The following is a 16,101-nucleotide window of genomic DNA, read 5'->3' as shown; positions in this document are numbered from 1 at the left end:
ACAAAAATAATTATTTCAGAAGCCAACACTCTTCTCTTATATAAGCATGAGACAAGTCTGTAATATAGGCCATCTATGTACAAGATATGCTCATTTGAAACTATGGAAACAACTTCAGCCCTGAAAACTTACTTTCAGTGACAGTGCAAATAAAAAGTTGATCTTTCATTAGATGAACTGCTTAAAGCTGGGGAAAAAAAGATGGAGGTGTAAGTCTTGATTAAAGTACCTCTTTTTTTTTCTAGACCATCCTGGTACCAAATATGTTATTTCAACTAATGTGAAACAGCGTTTTGGATGTTATGGTGGCACAAACATAAATCATTCACTTAAGGCACATTAAAATGCCATGGTTAAAGCTGGGCCTCGTCACAGGAAAGCCCCAGCTCTTCACTAGGTCATCCTCTTACTACAACTAGTCTTTAAGTAATGATGCCTCTTCATCATGTTACACCTGCCTTTTTATCAGGTTAGAAATGAGGAGACATTTCTTCTCAGAGTGGTCAGGCGCTGGAATGGGTCGCCCAAGGAGGTGGTGTCGCTGCCCCTGGGGGTGTTTAAGGAAGGTTGGACGTGGTGCTGAGGGACAGGGTTCAGTGGTAGCAGTGGTAGTAGAGTTGGACCAGATGATGCCCGAGGTCTTTTCCAACCTTAATGATTTCATGATTCACCTTATTCACACACAGCAGTGTATAAATATAGTACACAGAGAATTATATTGTATACAGCCGTGACTTCACTGGCATTTTAGGCGTAGCTACGAGGCTATAAACCAGCCTTGTCTTGCACCAGTGAGCAAAATCTCACCCGCTGACACACACAACGAGCGAGTGGCTCTCAGCGTTATCCTTAAAAGACAAGTGAAAAACACCAAAAACGCTCACAAGCAGCAAGTGCCTTTCCCCTGCGCCTCAGGAGGCGAGCCAGCATCGCCTCACGCCCCCGGGCTGAGGGCGGCCAGACCCTGCACCAAACGGGACGAGGGGGCCGGGGCGCCGCCCGCCATCTTCCCGCGGCCGCAGCGGCCGGGGCTGGGGCCGCGCCTCCGCCTCTCGAAAGAGCGCTCCCCGCCGGGCACGCGCCGTGTGTGCGCGCGCGCGCCCGCCCGCCCGTCGGCCCCCACAGCGGAGGCGCCGGAGCGCTGCGGGCGCGGCTCAAGGTGAGCGCGAGCGCCGGGCGCGCGCCCGCGGGGGGCGAGGGGAGGGGGCGGGCCTGAGGGGCGCCTGAAATGGCGGCCAGGAGGGAGCCTCAGGCGTCCCGTCAGGGGGCAGCGCCTCCACGCAGGTCGAAAGGGGCGTTGGGGGTCGCTCAATCGCCTGAAAGGGCGCGTGAGGCGAGCTTTGTGGAGTCCGCCCGTCAGGCCGTGGCCCAGAGTCCTGTTTTAAACCGTTTTCAGCCACTCCAACACAAGTTAATTATTAAACAAAAAAAGTTTATACAGTCCAGCTGTGTGTAGGCATGAGTCTGTATGCCTGCTGGAGTTTTAGATCTGTACGTTAGTCAAAAGCTCAACAGTATTGGGTGTTTCTGGGAATGTCAAACAAAAAGGAAGCTGGATCAAGATCCTACTACTTCTTCTACTTCTTTACTTTTTTTTTTTTTTTTTTTTTTTTTTTTTTTTTTCTCGTCTATTTCTTTCTTGAGGGAAAGACTGCAGCCTGAGCCCTTACTGTGTCCCTCCTACATGGCACTTAATATTGAGTCTGGCTTCTACTTGTTGAAAACTTTGCAATTTATTTAAGGTTGTTCTAATGTAGAGCTTCTAAGGGGAGTGGTGAACAGAAAACTTTGGTGCCTAATCTTTTACGTTCACTTTTCCATTTCCATTCTCTTCATTTTACCAGTTATAGTTACTTAAAAAAAAAAACTTTTCTTCCCCCCCTGGTCCTAAGCTTCTTGCCCATCTTTCCTATCTCTGTTTTCTTGGCTCCACATCCTTATCCATCATTCCCATTTTCTCCAGTTCTCTCTCTCCATTATATTTCTTCTCTGCTTTGCTAGCCTTTAATTGCCGTTCTTTTTGTTCTCACTGATTTGTAGTGCCAGTCCTTCCTTCCTGCATGTTCCTCATTCCAAATCATTCTTCCTTGAAATTTCTGCCTTTTTTTTTTTTTAACCAGCTCTTCCTTTTTTTTTTACCAGAATGCACCTGGCATGGGCTTTGACAGCTTGAAAGCAGCTGAATTATTTTGGCAAAAGTATATGCAACTGAAAACAGTGTCTCGTGGGCAATCTCAGAAACAGGTAGTTCTCAGAACCAAGCCAAGGACAAACAAACCAGAGCATTTTAGTGCAAAGGAATCTATTTATCCTTTTTAAAAGGAGTTGCCATGTGTCTGTTTGCAAAATGGGAGAAGAAAGACAAGGGGGTAAGAATAAAACTGGGCTAAAATGTGTTTGATAGTGCCCTGGAGGTACTGCCGTGCTGCATAATGCTCCTCTACTCAAAAAGTGGGTCAGGTAACTTTGGCATAGAAAGCCGATGTTAAAACTCATGACTAATTTTTACTCCATTTGGTTTAAAGAATAAAACCAGCTCAGTCTATTTTTTTTTTTTTGAAAAGCGAGAATGGTAGTACATGATTTCTTGTAGGTCTGTTTACAATTAAAAAATAATAATAATAATCCCAAAATGTCCTTAATATTTGCATTAAACATATGTCAAAAAGGATTATCTATATGATCCAGATCTACTTTATTTCACTTAAAAAATCTGTGCTCTTTCTCCAAAAGCGTTCCTAGGTCAATGGTGCTAAAGGATGGTGCCTTTACTTATTTTCTTCATTCGCTTCCCAATTGTTTAAGATATGAAGAAAGTCTGATTGTTTTGTGTTATGTTATGCTATTGGTGTCAACATTTGCATGTGTAAGATGATTATTGACTTCCACTGTAGCGTAAGTGCAATCACATTTATAAGTAAATGTCCATCTCCAGTGTTCTATTTTACTGTGTCAGCTGTCACAGAATGAGTGGCAGTTCAGTTGCCAGCCTCTGTTTCTTTCTGTCCACCCACTCGCAGTATCTGGAAGATGTTCAGATTGAAATAGTACACAGGCTTCTCAACCAAAAGGTGTGAAAATGGCCCGGGAAATCAATAGCATTGTTGTTCCCTCAGAACTTCTGTCATTCAAAGAAGTACTCTAAACTTACATTGTGTATTTTTCCACCCTCATCTTCATGTGCCAGGCTGTGTTGCTTTTCCTTTGTTTTAATTTGCTAATAGTTTTATCGGGCTTTTTTTTTTTTCTTTTTTTTTTTTTTTTTTTTTTTTCTCTCTCTGTAGTATAGTAGAAAGCAGATATTTCATGTATGTGTTAGGCATAATAAAAATGCTTTTCATGATCTGGTTTTCAGATTGGGTTTTTGTCCTTGCATAATGAAGGTATTTAGTTTCAGGACAACAAAAATAGAGTCAGCCGTGCAGTTTTGAGAGTGGACTGTTCTGTAAGGCAGGAGCTGTACAGCAATTCTGCCTGTTCTGCATAGTTTATAACCGGTGGATCAAACTCTTAATACCACGGATAGATTTGAACTGAATATGAATAGTGTTTAGAGGAATGATTTGCCCAGACTTCATGTGAACTGTCACATCGCTGTTGGTTTATATTCACTGCATTCTTCACTCATTGTTTCTGCACAGAGCAATGTCATTAGTGGCAATAAACTTACCCCAAGTTCTGTATGTGCATAAATCATTTACTGGAGGGTTTTAAATTGCACTAGATACGTTTGGCAGTTTATAAAATGCTCATTGAATTAGCACAGATTCTGAGATACTAAGACAATTGCTCTGAGGATAATAGCTGGACCGCTTGAATGTAATTTTGTTATGCAAATATTATCAGCTAGGCTAGTCTAAGAGGATTCAGGTACTCAACAATGCAAAATTCAACCATTTACCTTCAAGTTTACTCAGAAATGACATGGAATATAAAGTTAAAATATGCAATTTGATATTTTCATGCATAATATAGCCAGATGAGGCCATTGTGAGAACGGACCTGCCCACTTCAGTGTTTTGAAGAGGAATTTAGAATTTTATTCTGAAAAATACTTTATGAAATAATTTAAAAGCAAATAACCCAGACCACACAGGAAATCTGAACATGGAAGATGGCGCTGAATGCACAATTTGCCAAAGTTTGTCTTAGGCCATCCTTCCTTCTAGGATTTTAGCTGAATATATGCATTACAGAGATTGTATTAACTGTGTGGATATGCAGTTCACAAGTTAACTTTTCGTCTGCACTTGTTTTATATGACTCTTGGGCATGAATGCTGAAGTCACTGAGACCCATATTTTGTCCCCTCTTTTCAAATTCACAGTGAAGCCAGTATGTGGCCTGTGCTTGGCAATTGCTTTGACAGGATAGCAGTCCACATCAGATAAATCCAACTACAATAGAGCAAAACCATTTTGTAACCCACTGTGCCTTTTGGCTGAGCTATCTGAAAAGCATGGGCTGTGGCAGAAGTCAGAAAAAACAGGTGAAATTCTGGCACTCTGTAAGTGTCTCTGCAGGATTTCACATGTAGTGAAAGTGCATTTCAGATGAGCTATTGCATTTACAGTGATTTGGTGGTTTGTTCTTTCTCCTGCCATTCTCAGTGGCTGGTAATGAGGTTGCTGTTGCAACCAATTCCAGCAGAGCAATGGATGAGCCAAGCGGTGCCTGGTGGGATGCTCCTGGCTGAGCAGATGCTGAGCTCTCCCTTACTGCTGCCTAGGGCCAGGGGGCATGTTATGTTTCCCATGGGATTTGTAAGCAGTGTCGAAACATTTGCGTTACCTAAACCCTGTCCCCGCATTTCCAGCTTGCTAAGTACTTTGCCCTATATTCTTTCTCAAGGAATTTTATGTTTCAGGACTTCAACAATGTTTTCCTTTGTAGGAACCCAGTGTGAAATTGCTGCAAAAGCAGGGATGATTATAGAAAGAGTAGTGCTGAATTCACGCCCTGGTATGTATTTCTCTGCCATCAGGGAGCGATGTGTTTGTCTTGGTTGCCTAATACTCCAAAACGGTGAGAGTAGAAAGAGAAGCTAACAAGATTTGCATATCTTAATATTGTATGAAGCGATAAACAAAGTTTACTGTGAAGTGTGTCTATTTAGTTTGTGTATAGAGGCTTCTAAACTCTTGGGTGAGAAAAAAGGGATAATGCATACATAATATATGAGAGAGCCCTAAGAGTAAGAGTCAAAGTGAAGTAAGTTTTTGAGGCATTGCTTTTTAGTTCTGACATTTGTTCTTTTTGTAGAAATGACAGCAGCATTTTGTAGCTGTTATTTTTTGTTCTCTTTTTAAAGTATTGAATTTTTCATCCTGCCATGCTTCAAAATGTTTGGTTTTGAAATCCGCAGTTTGAGAATGTCTGCTTCCTTGCTTTCACACTTGTGTATGTCAACACAATTGTTTGAATAGTGAGTTTATAGTCAGCTGCAGAAGAACCACATGTGTGTGTTAACTTTTTTTTTGGAAGGGTTGTATGTTGCTTAATGCAAAAATAGTCATGGGAGGTAAGAACTATTGTGTATCCCGAAAACACATCTTTTCTAATGCAAATGAAATTTGACAGCAGTAGCTTTCCTTTTTAAAACATAGATGTGTGTCTGGCACACTCCTTATAGTGCCAGTGGTTCCAGCTGTGTGAGGTTTTTTATTTGTTTGTTTTTTGATTTGACTTAATTGTTCATAAAAATTATGTGCAACAAGCAGCATGGAAACTGTTGGTTCAGTGCAACAAATGCAAAAAGCTTCCTTTCAAATGGACTAGGCTAGACTTTAGGATGTCCATATATATTCATAAGTAAAGTGCACAAAATATAAATCAAAAGGTTGCTTGCAAATCAGAACAGACATGGCAAAAACAATCAGAAGAGTGGTTAGTGTATGCCTCTGCGTGCTGAATACACTGGATGATTTGTAATTAGATAATACTTCAGTAGCCTCTGGAGTTCCTTTCTGTATAAATTAGTCCTCAATAGTCAGGAGAGGTTAACTAAGCATTTTGGGAAACCAGAGAATTAGTCTGTTTTGGGGGTGGGTTTTCAGTTTGGGTGGTGGGAGTGCACCTGTGTAAATCTAAGCCTGTGGTACAAAACCCAAAGTTTGTTGGTAGTTTTATACCTGCCTCAGCATATAAGGTAACGTATTTTAAAAAGAACCGCCTTAACAAAAAAAGACCTTCCCTAGTTATTAAGGGAAGCTCTACATTCAGTATATATTTGTTTCATTTGAAAATACTTCTAGGCAAGAATGGAGTGCCAGTGGCCGAAAACTTCCGACTGGAACAAAGTACAATACCGGACACGGTGCAAGAGGGCCAAGTACGTGTTAGAACCCTCTATCTCTCCGTGGATCCATACATGGTAGGTGATGAGCTTATGGCTAAGCCAGAATTTCCTTAGAAATTACCTTAAACTCTGTTCCTGTTGTGGTGTTTAACATCGAAGTTAACAATTGTAGAACAAATGTACCTCTGGTGTAACTAAGTAATTCTGTTCATTCCACTGGAGTTATATTGGGAAGGAATTTTGAGTTAATGTGCTTGTGATATATATAGGAATATGACTTTATGGGACCAGAAAGAGACTCTGAGCCCTGATATATTGTTACAGAATTGTTTGTGTCAGCTTTATCTCAACTGTGACTTTTGTGATGCACGTTTTTTACTTTTTTTTTTTTCCCCCCTCATGGAAGAAAGTGTATTTCAATCGAAGGGAATGAGTTTGCAGAAGGAAGCATCTGTCATGATGAAGCAGGAGGGAGGAAGAATATGTCATGGAAAAAATTCTAGGCAAAGCATGTAAATGATTCAAGTTCAGTGTTACATAGATATTGTCAGTTTTGCTTACAGATGAAAGTCAGATTTTCTCCTTTAGTGGGTGATGGCAGGGCAAAAATGTAGCAGAACTTTGTAAGCAATGGAAACAGAGAAGACTGTTGAATGAATCCATAATCAGCACTTGCACCTAATTCTGCAAAACTGTGGAAATCCAGTGTTTGGGAGAGCTGTGGATTGAAATGGAAGTGAAGGCAGGGTAGGAGGAGAACTAGACAGACCCCTGTCTGTTAGTATGTAAAAGTTTGCTGTACAGAAAATGGGGATTATTTGTTCCCTACATTGATGGAAATAGTAGAAAAGAAACACTCTTAATTTCAGGTAAGTAGATTTAGTTTGGAAATTAAGAAAAAATATAAAAATACTGAGGTAGTAACTTTGGCTATATGGAGAGATTAAAGAAAAGATTTCAAATTTCAAGATGTTTCATTAAACAGTCCTTTGTGAGGGATACTCTAAATATATTTTGTGTTCTCCAGTACGTAGAGTCAGACTTAATGGTTCCTAAGTGTTTTTTTTTTTTCTTTTTCCCAATCCTACATTTCGATGATTCATCCAGTTAAGGAATGGCATTTAGAGGATTCTCATCGGGTCCAAGCCAGTTGTCTTTGGTTACGAGACTGACTTTGAGGCAGTGTCTGTAGAATGCATTTGGCTTTGGTAACACTGCTGAAGGAGATTAAAATGATCTGTCCTTTGTACTGAGTGAGCAAGAGGGGAAAGAGAGATCTAAGAGAAGATTATGAGTATTTGGGGCTTATTGAGAGATTTTTGAGTAGCCCATTGTGTTTGATGTTTTAAACTTATCTCATCCCCAGACTCATCTGAACTTCATATAATCAAACCATGTGTTGCACCAGAGCTTCTCATTAAAGCCTTGTCTTTCAGCGCTGCCGAATGAATGAAGATACAGGCTCAGATTACCTCCTGCCCTGGCAGCTGTCTGAAGTAGCTGATGGTGGGGGCATTGGGGTTGTGGAGGAGAGCAAGAATAATAACTTTGCCAAGGGAGACTATGTAACTTCCTTCAGTTGGCCCTGGCAGACAGTGGCCATTCTGGATGGAAGCTTGCTACAAAAGGTAATGTAAATGTAATGCCCCCAAATCCACATTGTCACCACTTTCTTTTTTTACAACTCATTTTAATTAATTTATTTATTTTTTAGTAGTTAATTATACTGTTTCTTAGTCAAAATTAAGTTGGTGTTATTGAAGAAACCAGTTCTGAGGGTAGACGTGCTCACAGGTGGCCAAATCTGTATCAGTTTTCTCAATCGTTAACAAAGAAAAATGTGAATGCATTTGCTGGTCATCAGGCATGACAGTATTATTTCAATTGTTGTATTTTTAATACATTTCTGTGAAACTGCTTCTGTTAATTGATTCTGTTAGCTATCCTAATTGTAGGTAGACCTACTCCAGGTCCATGGGAATATATTCAAAAGACATGAAAGGCCTTAGATATGTTTAATTCAATTTATTGCTCTAATGTGTTAGTGAAAGCTTCTACTTGGAATTTTACATCCAGAGAAGAAAGGATATTCAACATTAAATTGAACATAGGGAGGTAACGGTGGATTAGGTACGTTGTGTTCATCCTCATGTAACACAGAAATAAGTTGAATAAGTTTATTGGAAATTGTACTTTTCTACTTTAAGACCCGTTGTGCCTCTGATCTGCAATCCTAAAGTTTGACAATGTTGCTACTTCATCCTATATATTAACATCGGAATAGTTTACCATTGCTGAAAACTTACCTCCCAATCACTTTTTGCTTTATGGACACTTCCATAATTTAAGCTCTTGTGAGTGCCTTTGCTTAAAAACTTTTTCTAAAACTATGTAAATATAATCTTTGTTTCATTCTGTATAAACTTGTTATTAAGGTAGAGAGTTTATAGCTAGCTTGTCCTGGCCCCTTGAGCTTGCTTTGTAAATATTCTGAGTTAGTCGTGTATCAGTAGACAACCAAATAACAGCAAAACTTCACCTTAAAAAGAAATCCAACTCCACTGTGTGTTTTTGTTTTGTAGCTTGTTCCACAGCTAGTGAATGGATGCCTTTCCTACTTTCTTGGTGCAGCTGGAATTACAGGACTGACGGCCCTGCTGGGTATAAGAGAGAAAGGACACGTGACTGTAGGTGCAAATCAGACGATGGTGGTGAGTGGAGCAGCTGGTGCCTGTGGTTCTTTGGCTGGCCAGGTAGGTTGGTTGAAGACATAGAAATGATACGTGCTCACTAAGTTTGTGTTCTGAAACATGCTGGTTAGTAAACATACAGATAAAAATCATTATAAATATGATTAAGTATAACTCCATCGAAAGGGCCAGGTTTGCAGATCTGGCTCACACTCTCACTGAGAGAGACTGGAGGTTTGAAACTTAAGTTTCCTGCAGCTGAGATAGCAGAAAATGGTCCAAGGTAAGTAAAATAGATGTTACAAATGCGTGTGTTCACTACATGTTTATAGTCTGCCATTTGAATGGTCTTTGAGTTGACTGGTAACTTTCATTTTTTTACCTTAGCAAACGTAGTAAACCTTCTTCATGTTGTTTTCCTTGACATTCTTTGTATTTTGAGATTTACGACCTTTTTATTCTCTCAGCTTTGCAGAATATGTTGTAGGTATGTTTGTGTGCATATACCAACATTTATATATCTATATGCACATACAAACACAACAGGTATCAAGCAAGCTTAAGACTTACTAATAAAGTGGAACTATGAAACAACTATTTGTGAGCAAATCTATAAAGAATGTATTTAACTTGGTTACTGTTCAATCTTTTCAGCCTTTTTTAGCTCTGATACTGTACTTTATAGATGGTGATTTTATACTGTGTTTGGCTCTCCTGTACTTTCAGGCATTGGTAGTCCTGCAGTCTAAAGCTCCTGCAGTCAGTGAGTTTGGAAAGACAGCATATTTCTGTTGGGATCTGCCCCTTCTCCATGTGTGAGGAGGGAATGGCAAGAGGCTCTTTTGCTGCTGTTGTCACATGAGATGGGAGTGTACACTAAAATTTGCCGCCTGGGTTTTAATGGGATGGGGGATAAGTGTACCATCACTTAATGTCCCCCCAGTGGCACCTTTATGCATGGGCAGACGAACAATCTAACTTCTCTGTATTGTTTGTTTTTTTTTTAAACTGCAGATTGGCCGTCTGGAGGGCTGCTCTAGAGTGGTGGGTATTGCTGGCACAGATGAAAAGTGCTCCATTTTGGTCTCAGAAATGGGGTTTGATGCTGCTATCAATTACAAGAAAGAGAATGTGGCAGAGCAGCTACGCAAACTCTGCCCAGGTGGTGTGGATGTTTACTTTGACAATGTTGGTGGAGACATCAGCGATACAGTTATAAGCCAGGTGATTATGCCAGCTGTCAGGTTTATTCTCATTACTCTCCAAGGTCCACATGCCAGCTTTGAATTAATTCACACTGGAGACTGGCCTACAATACAGCAGAACAGGCTTTCCACTTCATTGATCTAACCCTGGTGCTGATCCTTATCCTGAGGAGAAATCAAATATTTGACATCAGTGCCTGTCACTTGGGCTAGTCTGGCAGTATAGCAATAGGAACACAATTTCTGCTTTTGATTTCTTGTTTCTTTCAGGCCAGGAGTCTTGGTAATGTTCTTACCTTCTCTTAGAAACCTTCTCTGTCAGTGCAGTAATCTTGTGTTTTGTTAGCTTTGGTTTTCTGGCTTCACAAAAGAGCAGCTCTGCTGGGCCTCCTATAGGCTCTCAACCAGCCCTCTTTCTTGTCAACTCAAAACTACAGTTTCTGTCTCATGGCAGGGAGGCCTTGGTGGCAACCCCTTCTTTGGGATCTCTAAATCACAGTCCGTATCCAATAGCTGTATCCAACTTCCTTTGTCCTACTGTTCCCCTCTCCTGAAAAAAAAGGCACATATTAAGATAACAGATTATTGTATTCCTCACATTTAATGCCTTATTAAATGCTATGTATGCTGTATAGCATTTAGTTTTCCACTATTGGCCTGCATTTATCTAGTTAAATGTTGTGACATGTTGAATGGGACTGCATGCAATTCTCCCACTCTTTTCTAGGAAATGTGACTCTCAGTAAGGACATTTGTGTGAACATTTTGCAATATATTTTAGTGCATCTCTAGAAAATGTGTTTTTTGAGACCAAGGAATGTAATTTATCTCACTTTGTGCTGTCCCAAACAGATGAATCAGAACAGCCATATCATCCTGTGTGGACAGATTTCTCAGTATAACAAAGATGTGCCTTATCCTCCCCCACTGCCTCCTGACACAGAAAAAATACAGAAAGAAAGGAACATCACAAGGTACAGTTCTCCTTCAGAACTTGCAACCAGGTTCCAGGTGGATTGCTCACATGACTTTGTGAGTCTGATGTTAGGAAGATATTTTGCAGATCCACGGTAGGCACATGTAATTAGAACAGAATGGTGCCATACTAAAAGAGGAAACTGAAATCAGTGTCATTGAATTCTTTCTTTTCATTTGCCTGTATCAGCCTAAAATTGGGAAAGGATATTACTACATTTTAACATAGACGCCTGATGTTGTGTTTTGTTTGTGATTGCTTAATTTAGTCTTGGAGTCTCTAAGAGGTTCTTCAGGATGAGGGAAGGTGTTGCCATGGTTCTGTTCTCAGATGTTTTGCCATACACCATCTCTCCAAGTGTAGTGGTCCAGAGAGAAAATCAAAAAAATTTTTTTCAAAGTAAGGATGCAGCTGATGCAGTGACTGTATTGAAATCACATTTTTATTGTCTGGGTTTTCATTAGATAATGGGAACTTTGTACACAGGTAAAACATTGAATTTTTGTTATGACTCTTGGGATCACTGGATCTCTCATGAGGGTTCAGGTGGAGCTAAGGCAGACATGAGGAGCAAAGCCTTATGAGACTTTCCATTCAGTGCATTGTAGTACAATTTTCACAAGATTTAGTAGAAGGCAGTGGAGATTTTGGTCAATACATTGCTATAATTACCATTTTTGATGTTCATTTCTGTTTCTCTTGGTTGCTATGGGCAGACGTGACAGCAGGATATGCAAAAATCTGGATAGCCAGAAAGTTAATTTATACTTGTCATATAGTTCCAGGTTTTGAAATACGCTTACCAATTTCTTAACTCAAGGTTCATTCCTTTTTTTCCCAGAGAACGTTTCTTGGTGTTGAACTACATGGACAAACAAGAAGCTAGTGTGCTACAGCTCTGTCAGTGGATCCAAGAGGGTAAACTGAAGGTAGGAGTTTTACATATAATCTGTGGCGTTTGATATTTTCTCCTCAGATTGTGGTCTGCCAACAGGAAGTCCATCTCTTACCATGCCTCAGGAATGAACAGAGATTTTCTTAAGAATGTTTAAGTGTACCTGAAAGCTTATTAGGTAGCACTCTTATAGCGGATGGCTACTGAGGATGGTGTGACTGTAGTATGACTGACATGCTGCTGCTGTCTACATTCTTTCTTTCAGCATAGGGGGCAAGTACTTTTTGACTTAAGGGATCAGGCCTTCAAAAATACTTATTTATTTAGTTTCCTGAATGCTTTCAGGGATCCTGTCTGAAATTTAATTTCAAGCTTTGCAATTGCTATTTATTATTTTGTGACAGGTAGGTTCTTGCTATTTTTCTCATAAGGTCTTTCTAAATTAGTTTTTGATTCTTCAGGAGACCAATAAATTTCCCTAAGAAAATCCTGAGATGTGAAATTTTGGCAGATGCACAAATGTTCCAGTTCTGATGGAAGGACTAAACTGCCTGCAGGTTTATCAGAAAGTATTTGCCTCTCTCTTGATCAAAGAACCTGGCCCAAGTAGAACACTGTTCATTGTAGCAAGAGAATCTTTTAGATTTAAAGATTTCTGTGTCAGTATCATTGAACGTTCTTAAGTAATGTTAATCTTGTTTGAAGAAAGCTAAGAGGACATTTTTGCATTGGCAGGTCAGAGAGACTGTGATAAAAGGCTTAGCAAATATTGGTGGTAAGTTTTTTAGATCATTTTCTAAAAATAAGGCTAAGTGCAATGGCAGTAGAGGCCATTTGCCAATTCAGACTTCTTAAAATCTAAAACATGATTTTATTATTATAATAAAAATGTATTATTTTTCACAAGGTATTAAGATGTTCTGTGAGAAAATTATTATATGTTAAAAAAAATATTGAATATAAATTTTGAGATTTTTTTCACCAGTTTTATTATTTGGGGAGGGAAGAGGAGGGTTAAAGTGTAAACCTGCTACCTAAGCAGTTCACAGTCATACTGATCTTACAGATTTAATGGGCTGCCTATTTATTGGAACTTGTATGTAAGAAAAGGGTATTTTGGAAACTTCAAATTTATGCTTGACTGTCTCTAACTGTACTTGATACTCTATGTGCTAAAAAAAAAAAAGAATACTGAAAGGAATGCACAAAGAAAGGGAAAGAACATCAGACATGTCCAAAAAAAGGTCAAAATTAATTTCTTTGAAGCCTGTACTCTCTTCCAAAAATCTGTAACAAATATGAAATACAAGGGAGTCTTGTGACTACAGTGAGACCAAGCTAAAGAGCTAGGTGACTCAAGATGTGCTGTAAGATTGCATCCTTTTCAAGTAACAGGATAGAGTATGATGTAGCCCATTTAGTCATTAGTCCAATAAGACTGAAATAGGCATTAGCCAAAACTTACGGAGTTACGTTTATTTCTAATTGTTACTACTTAGTGGTACACATATGTATTTTGAAGGAATCTGATTAAATGTAGCAGTTGTATTTCATACTTTATTTACTCAAAATTTTTTTATTTTGCACCAACTTGTCAAATTCATTGCACTACACGGAGCATTTATAAGCCTTTTTGCTTCGCAAAAAATTGTGAAACTAACACTATTTGTGGGCTTTGTGTTCATGCCTTATCTTTCTGTTTGGTGTTTGTATGCTTGCCACAAAAGCAAGAGATGTAATCATTAAATTGTATAGGGCCAGAAAGGTAATTAAAAAATATATTTTTAATTATTACATAAAACTGCCTTTTGCAGTTTATTACAGACACTGGCATGTTTTTTGTTTTTCCTTAATTTGGCACATGGTTAAGGATAAGTATGTGGTTGCTCCTGTTTGGGGAACTGTTTAGTATGTTTCTATCATTTTGTTAAAAAAGGAGTTATTTGTCACATTTTGCTTGGCACTAACTTATTTCGTTATTTCTCTTGAAGCTGCTTTCCAGTCCATGATGAGTGGAGGCAACATTGGAAAACAGATCGTCTCAGTTTCTAAGTAAAAGTTATTACTTCGGGAAAAAGAATTTGATTTTATCTCTAGTAGTGAGGAAGTTTTACTTAGAGTAATTTCTACTTTATTAAAAGAAATACTAAGTTGTTCTGTATGTACTGAAAGCGGAGATTGTGGGATGCTAAGGCAGAACCCATGGTAATAAACTGAACAGAGCAGGAAACAGGAATGCAATCATTTATACTAGAAGCTAGTTATATATTTGACGATTGTCGGCTAGCAAAATTGCAAATAATTCATGGATATAATTTTGAAGTTAGATCATCTCAGGAACTATTTCCAGTAAACAATTTGTATGTAGCCACCTGGATTTGGACATCAGAATTTACTAGTGTAGATGTGTGCCATTCCTACGCTAGTTTGTCTCAGTGCCCAGGAACTTCTCTAGGAATTTCTAATTTACTAGTATAAGCTTAGTCTAACAGTCCAGTTAATCTGGCTAATCATCTTAGAATTTAAGTGTTCTCATTTTTTCAGATAACTGCAATAAAAAAATCAATTCCTAGAATTCAAGCTCTATAATGCCAAAGATGCTTCCTTTTTGCCCTCTGGAACAAATATCCACTGCTTACCTTTCCCATTTCTCTGTATTTTATCATTACATACCCTATTTTCTGAGTACTTGAAGCCTAATTCATTTACAATTCCATCTGCACACCACCTGAGACTTTCATTGGAGGTAGGTTCAGCTCTAGGGCTAGCTTGTTTTGGTGTAACAATGCTCTTTTACCATTGCAACGGGGAAACTTGAAAAAACTAAGTCACCATTTTCAAGTTTGATTAACATAACCTCAAGCCAGATGAGAGTGATGCGACTAAGTGTGTCTTCAAGATGAAGGAGCAGAAAAGGGAACAGATAATTATCTCAAGGACATGAGAATATGTACATTTAGAAACATTGACCCATTTATTTAGTGAATAGGATCATGATGCATTTTGACTTACAGGTTTTGTTTTTAATGTTTGCCTTTAATGAGAAGTGCCTCCAAACAGCAGGGTCAGCTGAGTTGTCTGGAGGATGGATCCTCTAGATCTGCTTGAGTCACTGCCTAGGTTCAAACTAAATGGAATCCAAGAAATAGGAGAGAAACATTATCCAAGAAGTTTGGCATTAGAAATCCTTTTGCATGCTGTGTAAGGTAAGACAACAGATATCAACAGTGCCTAATACAACTGTAAGCAACGTGAAAAACAGTCCCTTGATTTCCCAGTGTTGAGGCTGACCCTGAAGGAAGAAGGCGTTTTGCAGTGACTGATGCTATAAACTGAAGAAGTGACAGACACCTGCAATATGGCATTAGATAGTCTAAAACCTTCAAGCATGTATTTTTCAACTACCCAACTACTCACTTTCAGCTAGATTCTGAACCCAGCATCAACATAACTAACTCAAGCAGCATTTACAACAGCGTCACATTAGGACAGAAACCACATTTTTTTTTGTGGAATAAAATCAGTATATTCATTGTTGACAGCGACAGGTGAATGAAATTCACTCAATTCCTGCTTATTGACTATTTATAGATGGTACTCACTCTTGAAATTTGGGCAGTGCAAACTTATAAAACTTTATAATTTGTGCATATATTAAATGAGAGACAGGAGAAAATACAATGATTCCGAGCACTATCTCTAGGCTTGGATTCCTGTCATCACAACAGCTAGATTTAACTGGGAGGGAGCTAATGGGAATACAGCCTTTTCAAAGGGAACCAGCTGCTCTAACATATGTTGATATGCCACATCATGTCGTTTTATTGTCACCTTTTCTTCCTTCTCACATGCACATACTTCAGATTGAAACAGCATCACCCTGTAGGCTGTTCTGCAATGCACACCTTATTCTGCAGTAAAACTTCTGCCAGGCAGCAGATTGATCTTCATGCACTTTAACACACTTTGTCTTTCTGAATAAACTTCCTACACCTAAATCCTAGTACATGCCCAAAGCAAGTATCTAAATGTAAAAG

At 39.0% G+C, this 16,101-nt stretch overlaps 1 protein-coding gene across 2 annotated transcripts; it reads left to right on the top strand.

Moving 5' to 3' along the window:
* Nucleotides 1-1,071: 1,071 nt before the first annotated feature.
* Nucleotides 1,072-14,644, top strand: PTGR2 (prostaglandin reductase 2). Of its 2 annotated transcripts, XM_068684017.1 has the most exons (11): nucleotides 1,105-1,159; nucleotides 2,143-2,244; nucleotides 4,894-4,962; nucleotides 6,255-6,373; nucleotides 7,735-7,926; nucleotides 8,881-9,051; nucleotides 10,003-10,212; nucleotides 11,046-11,167; nucleotides 12,011-12,098; nucleotides 12,800-12,839; nucleotides 14,056-14,644. In XM_068684017.1, exons 3-11 carry the CDS (start codon nucleotides 4,926-4,928, stop codon nucleotides 14,118-14,120), a joined length of 1,044 nt encoding a protein of 347 aa, XP_068540118.1. In that variant the 5' UTR covers nucleotides 1,105-1,159; nucleotides 2,143-2,244; nucleotides 4,894-4,925; the 3' UTR covers nucleotides 14,121-14,644. The 2 variants fall into 2 exon arrangements, with proteins under 2 accessions (XP_068540117.1, XP_068540118.1); XM_068684016.1 differs by lacking the exon at nucleotides 2,143-2,244 and having other exon boundaries at nucleotides 1,072-1,159.
* The last annotated feature ends 1,457 nt before the right edge of the window (nucleotides 14,645-16,101 follow it).

This window comes from Anas acuta, chromosome 5, assembly GCF_963932015.1.
Source record: "Anas acuta chromosome 5, bAnaAcu1.1, whole genome shotgun sequence".
Taxonomy (NCBI): Eukaryota; Metazoa; Chordata; class Aves; order Anseriformes; family Anatidae; genus Anas; species Anas acuta.
This window is presented reverse-complemented; position numbering and strand designations above follow the sequence as displayed.

What these genes read in the sequence shown, in the direction of transcription:
- PTGR2 (XM_068684016.1), top strand. Translation starts at nt 4,926, where the DNA reads ATGATTATAGAAAGAGTAGTGCTGAATTCACGCCCTG. An exon ending in GCGATACAGTTATAAGCCAG is followed by an intron (nt 10,213 to 11,045) that starts GTGATTATGCCA and finishes TGTCCCAAACAG; the next exon opens with ATGAATCAGAACAGCCATAT. An exon ending in AGGCTTAGCAAATATTGGTG is followed by an intron (nt 12,840 to 14,055) that starts GTAAGTTTTTTA and finishes TTTCTCTTGAAG; the next exon opens with CTGCTTTCCAGTCCATGATG.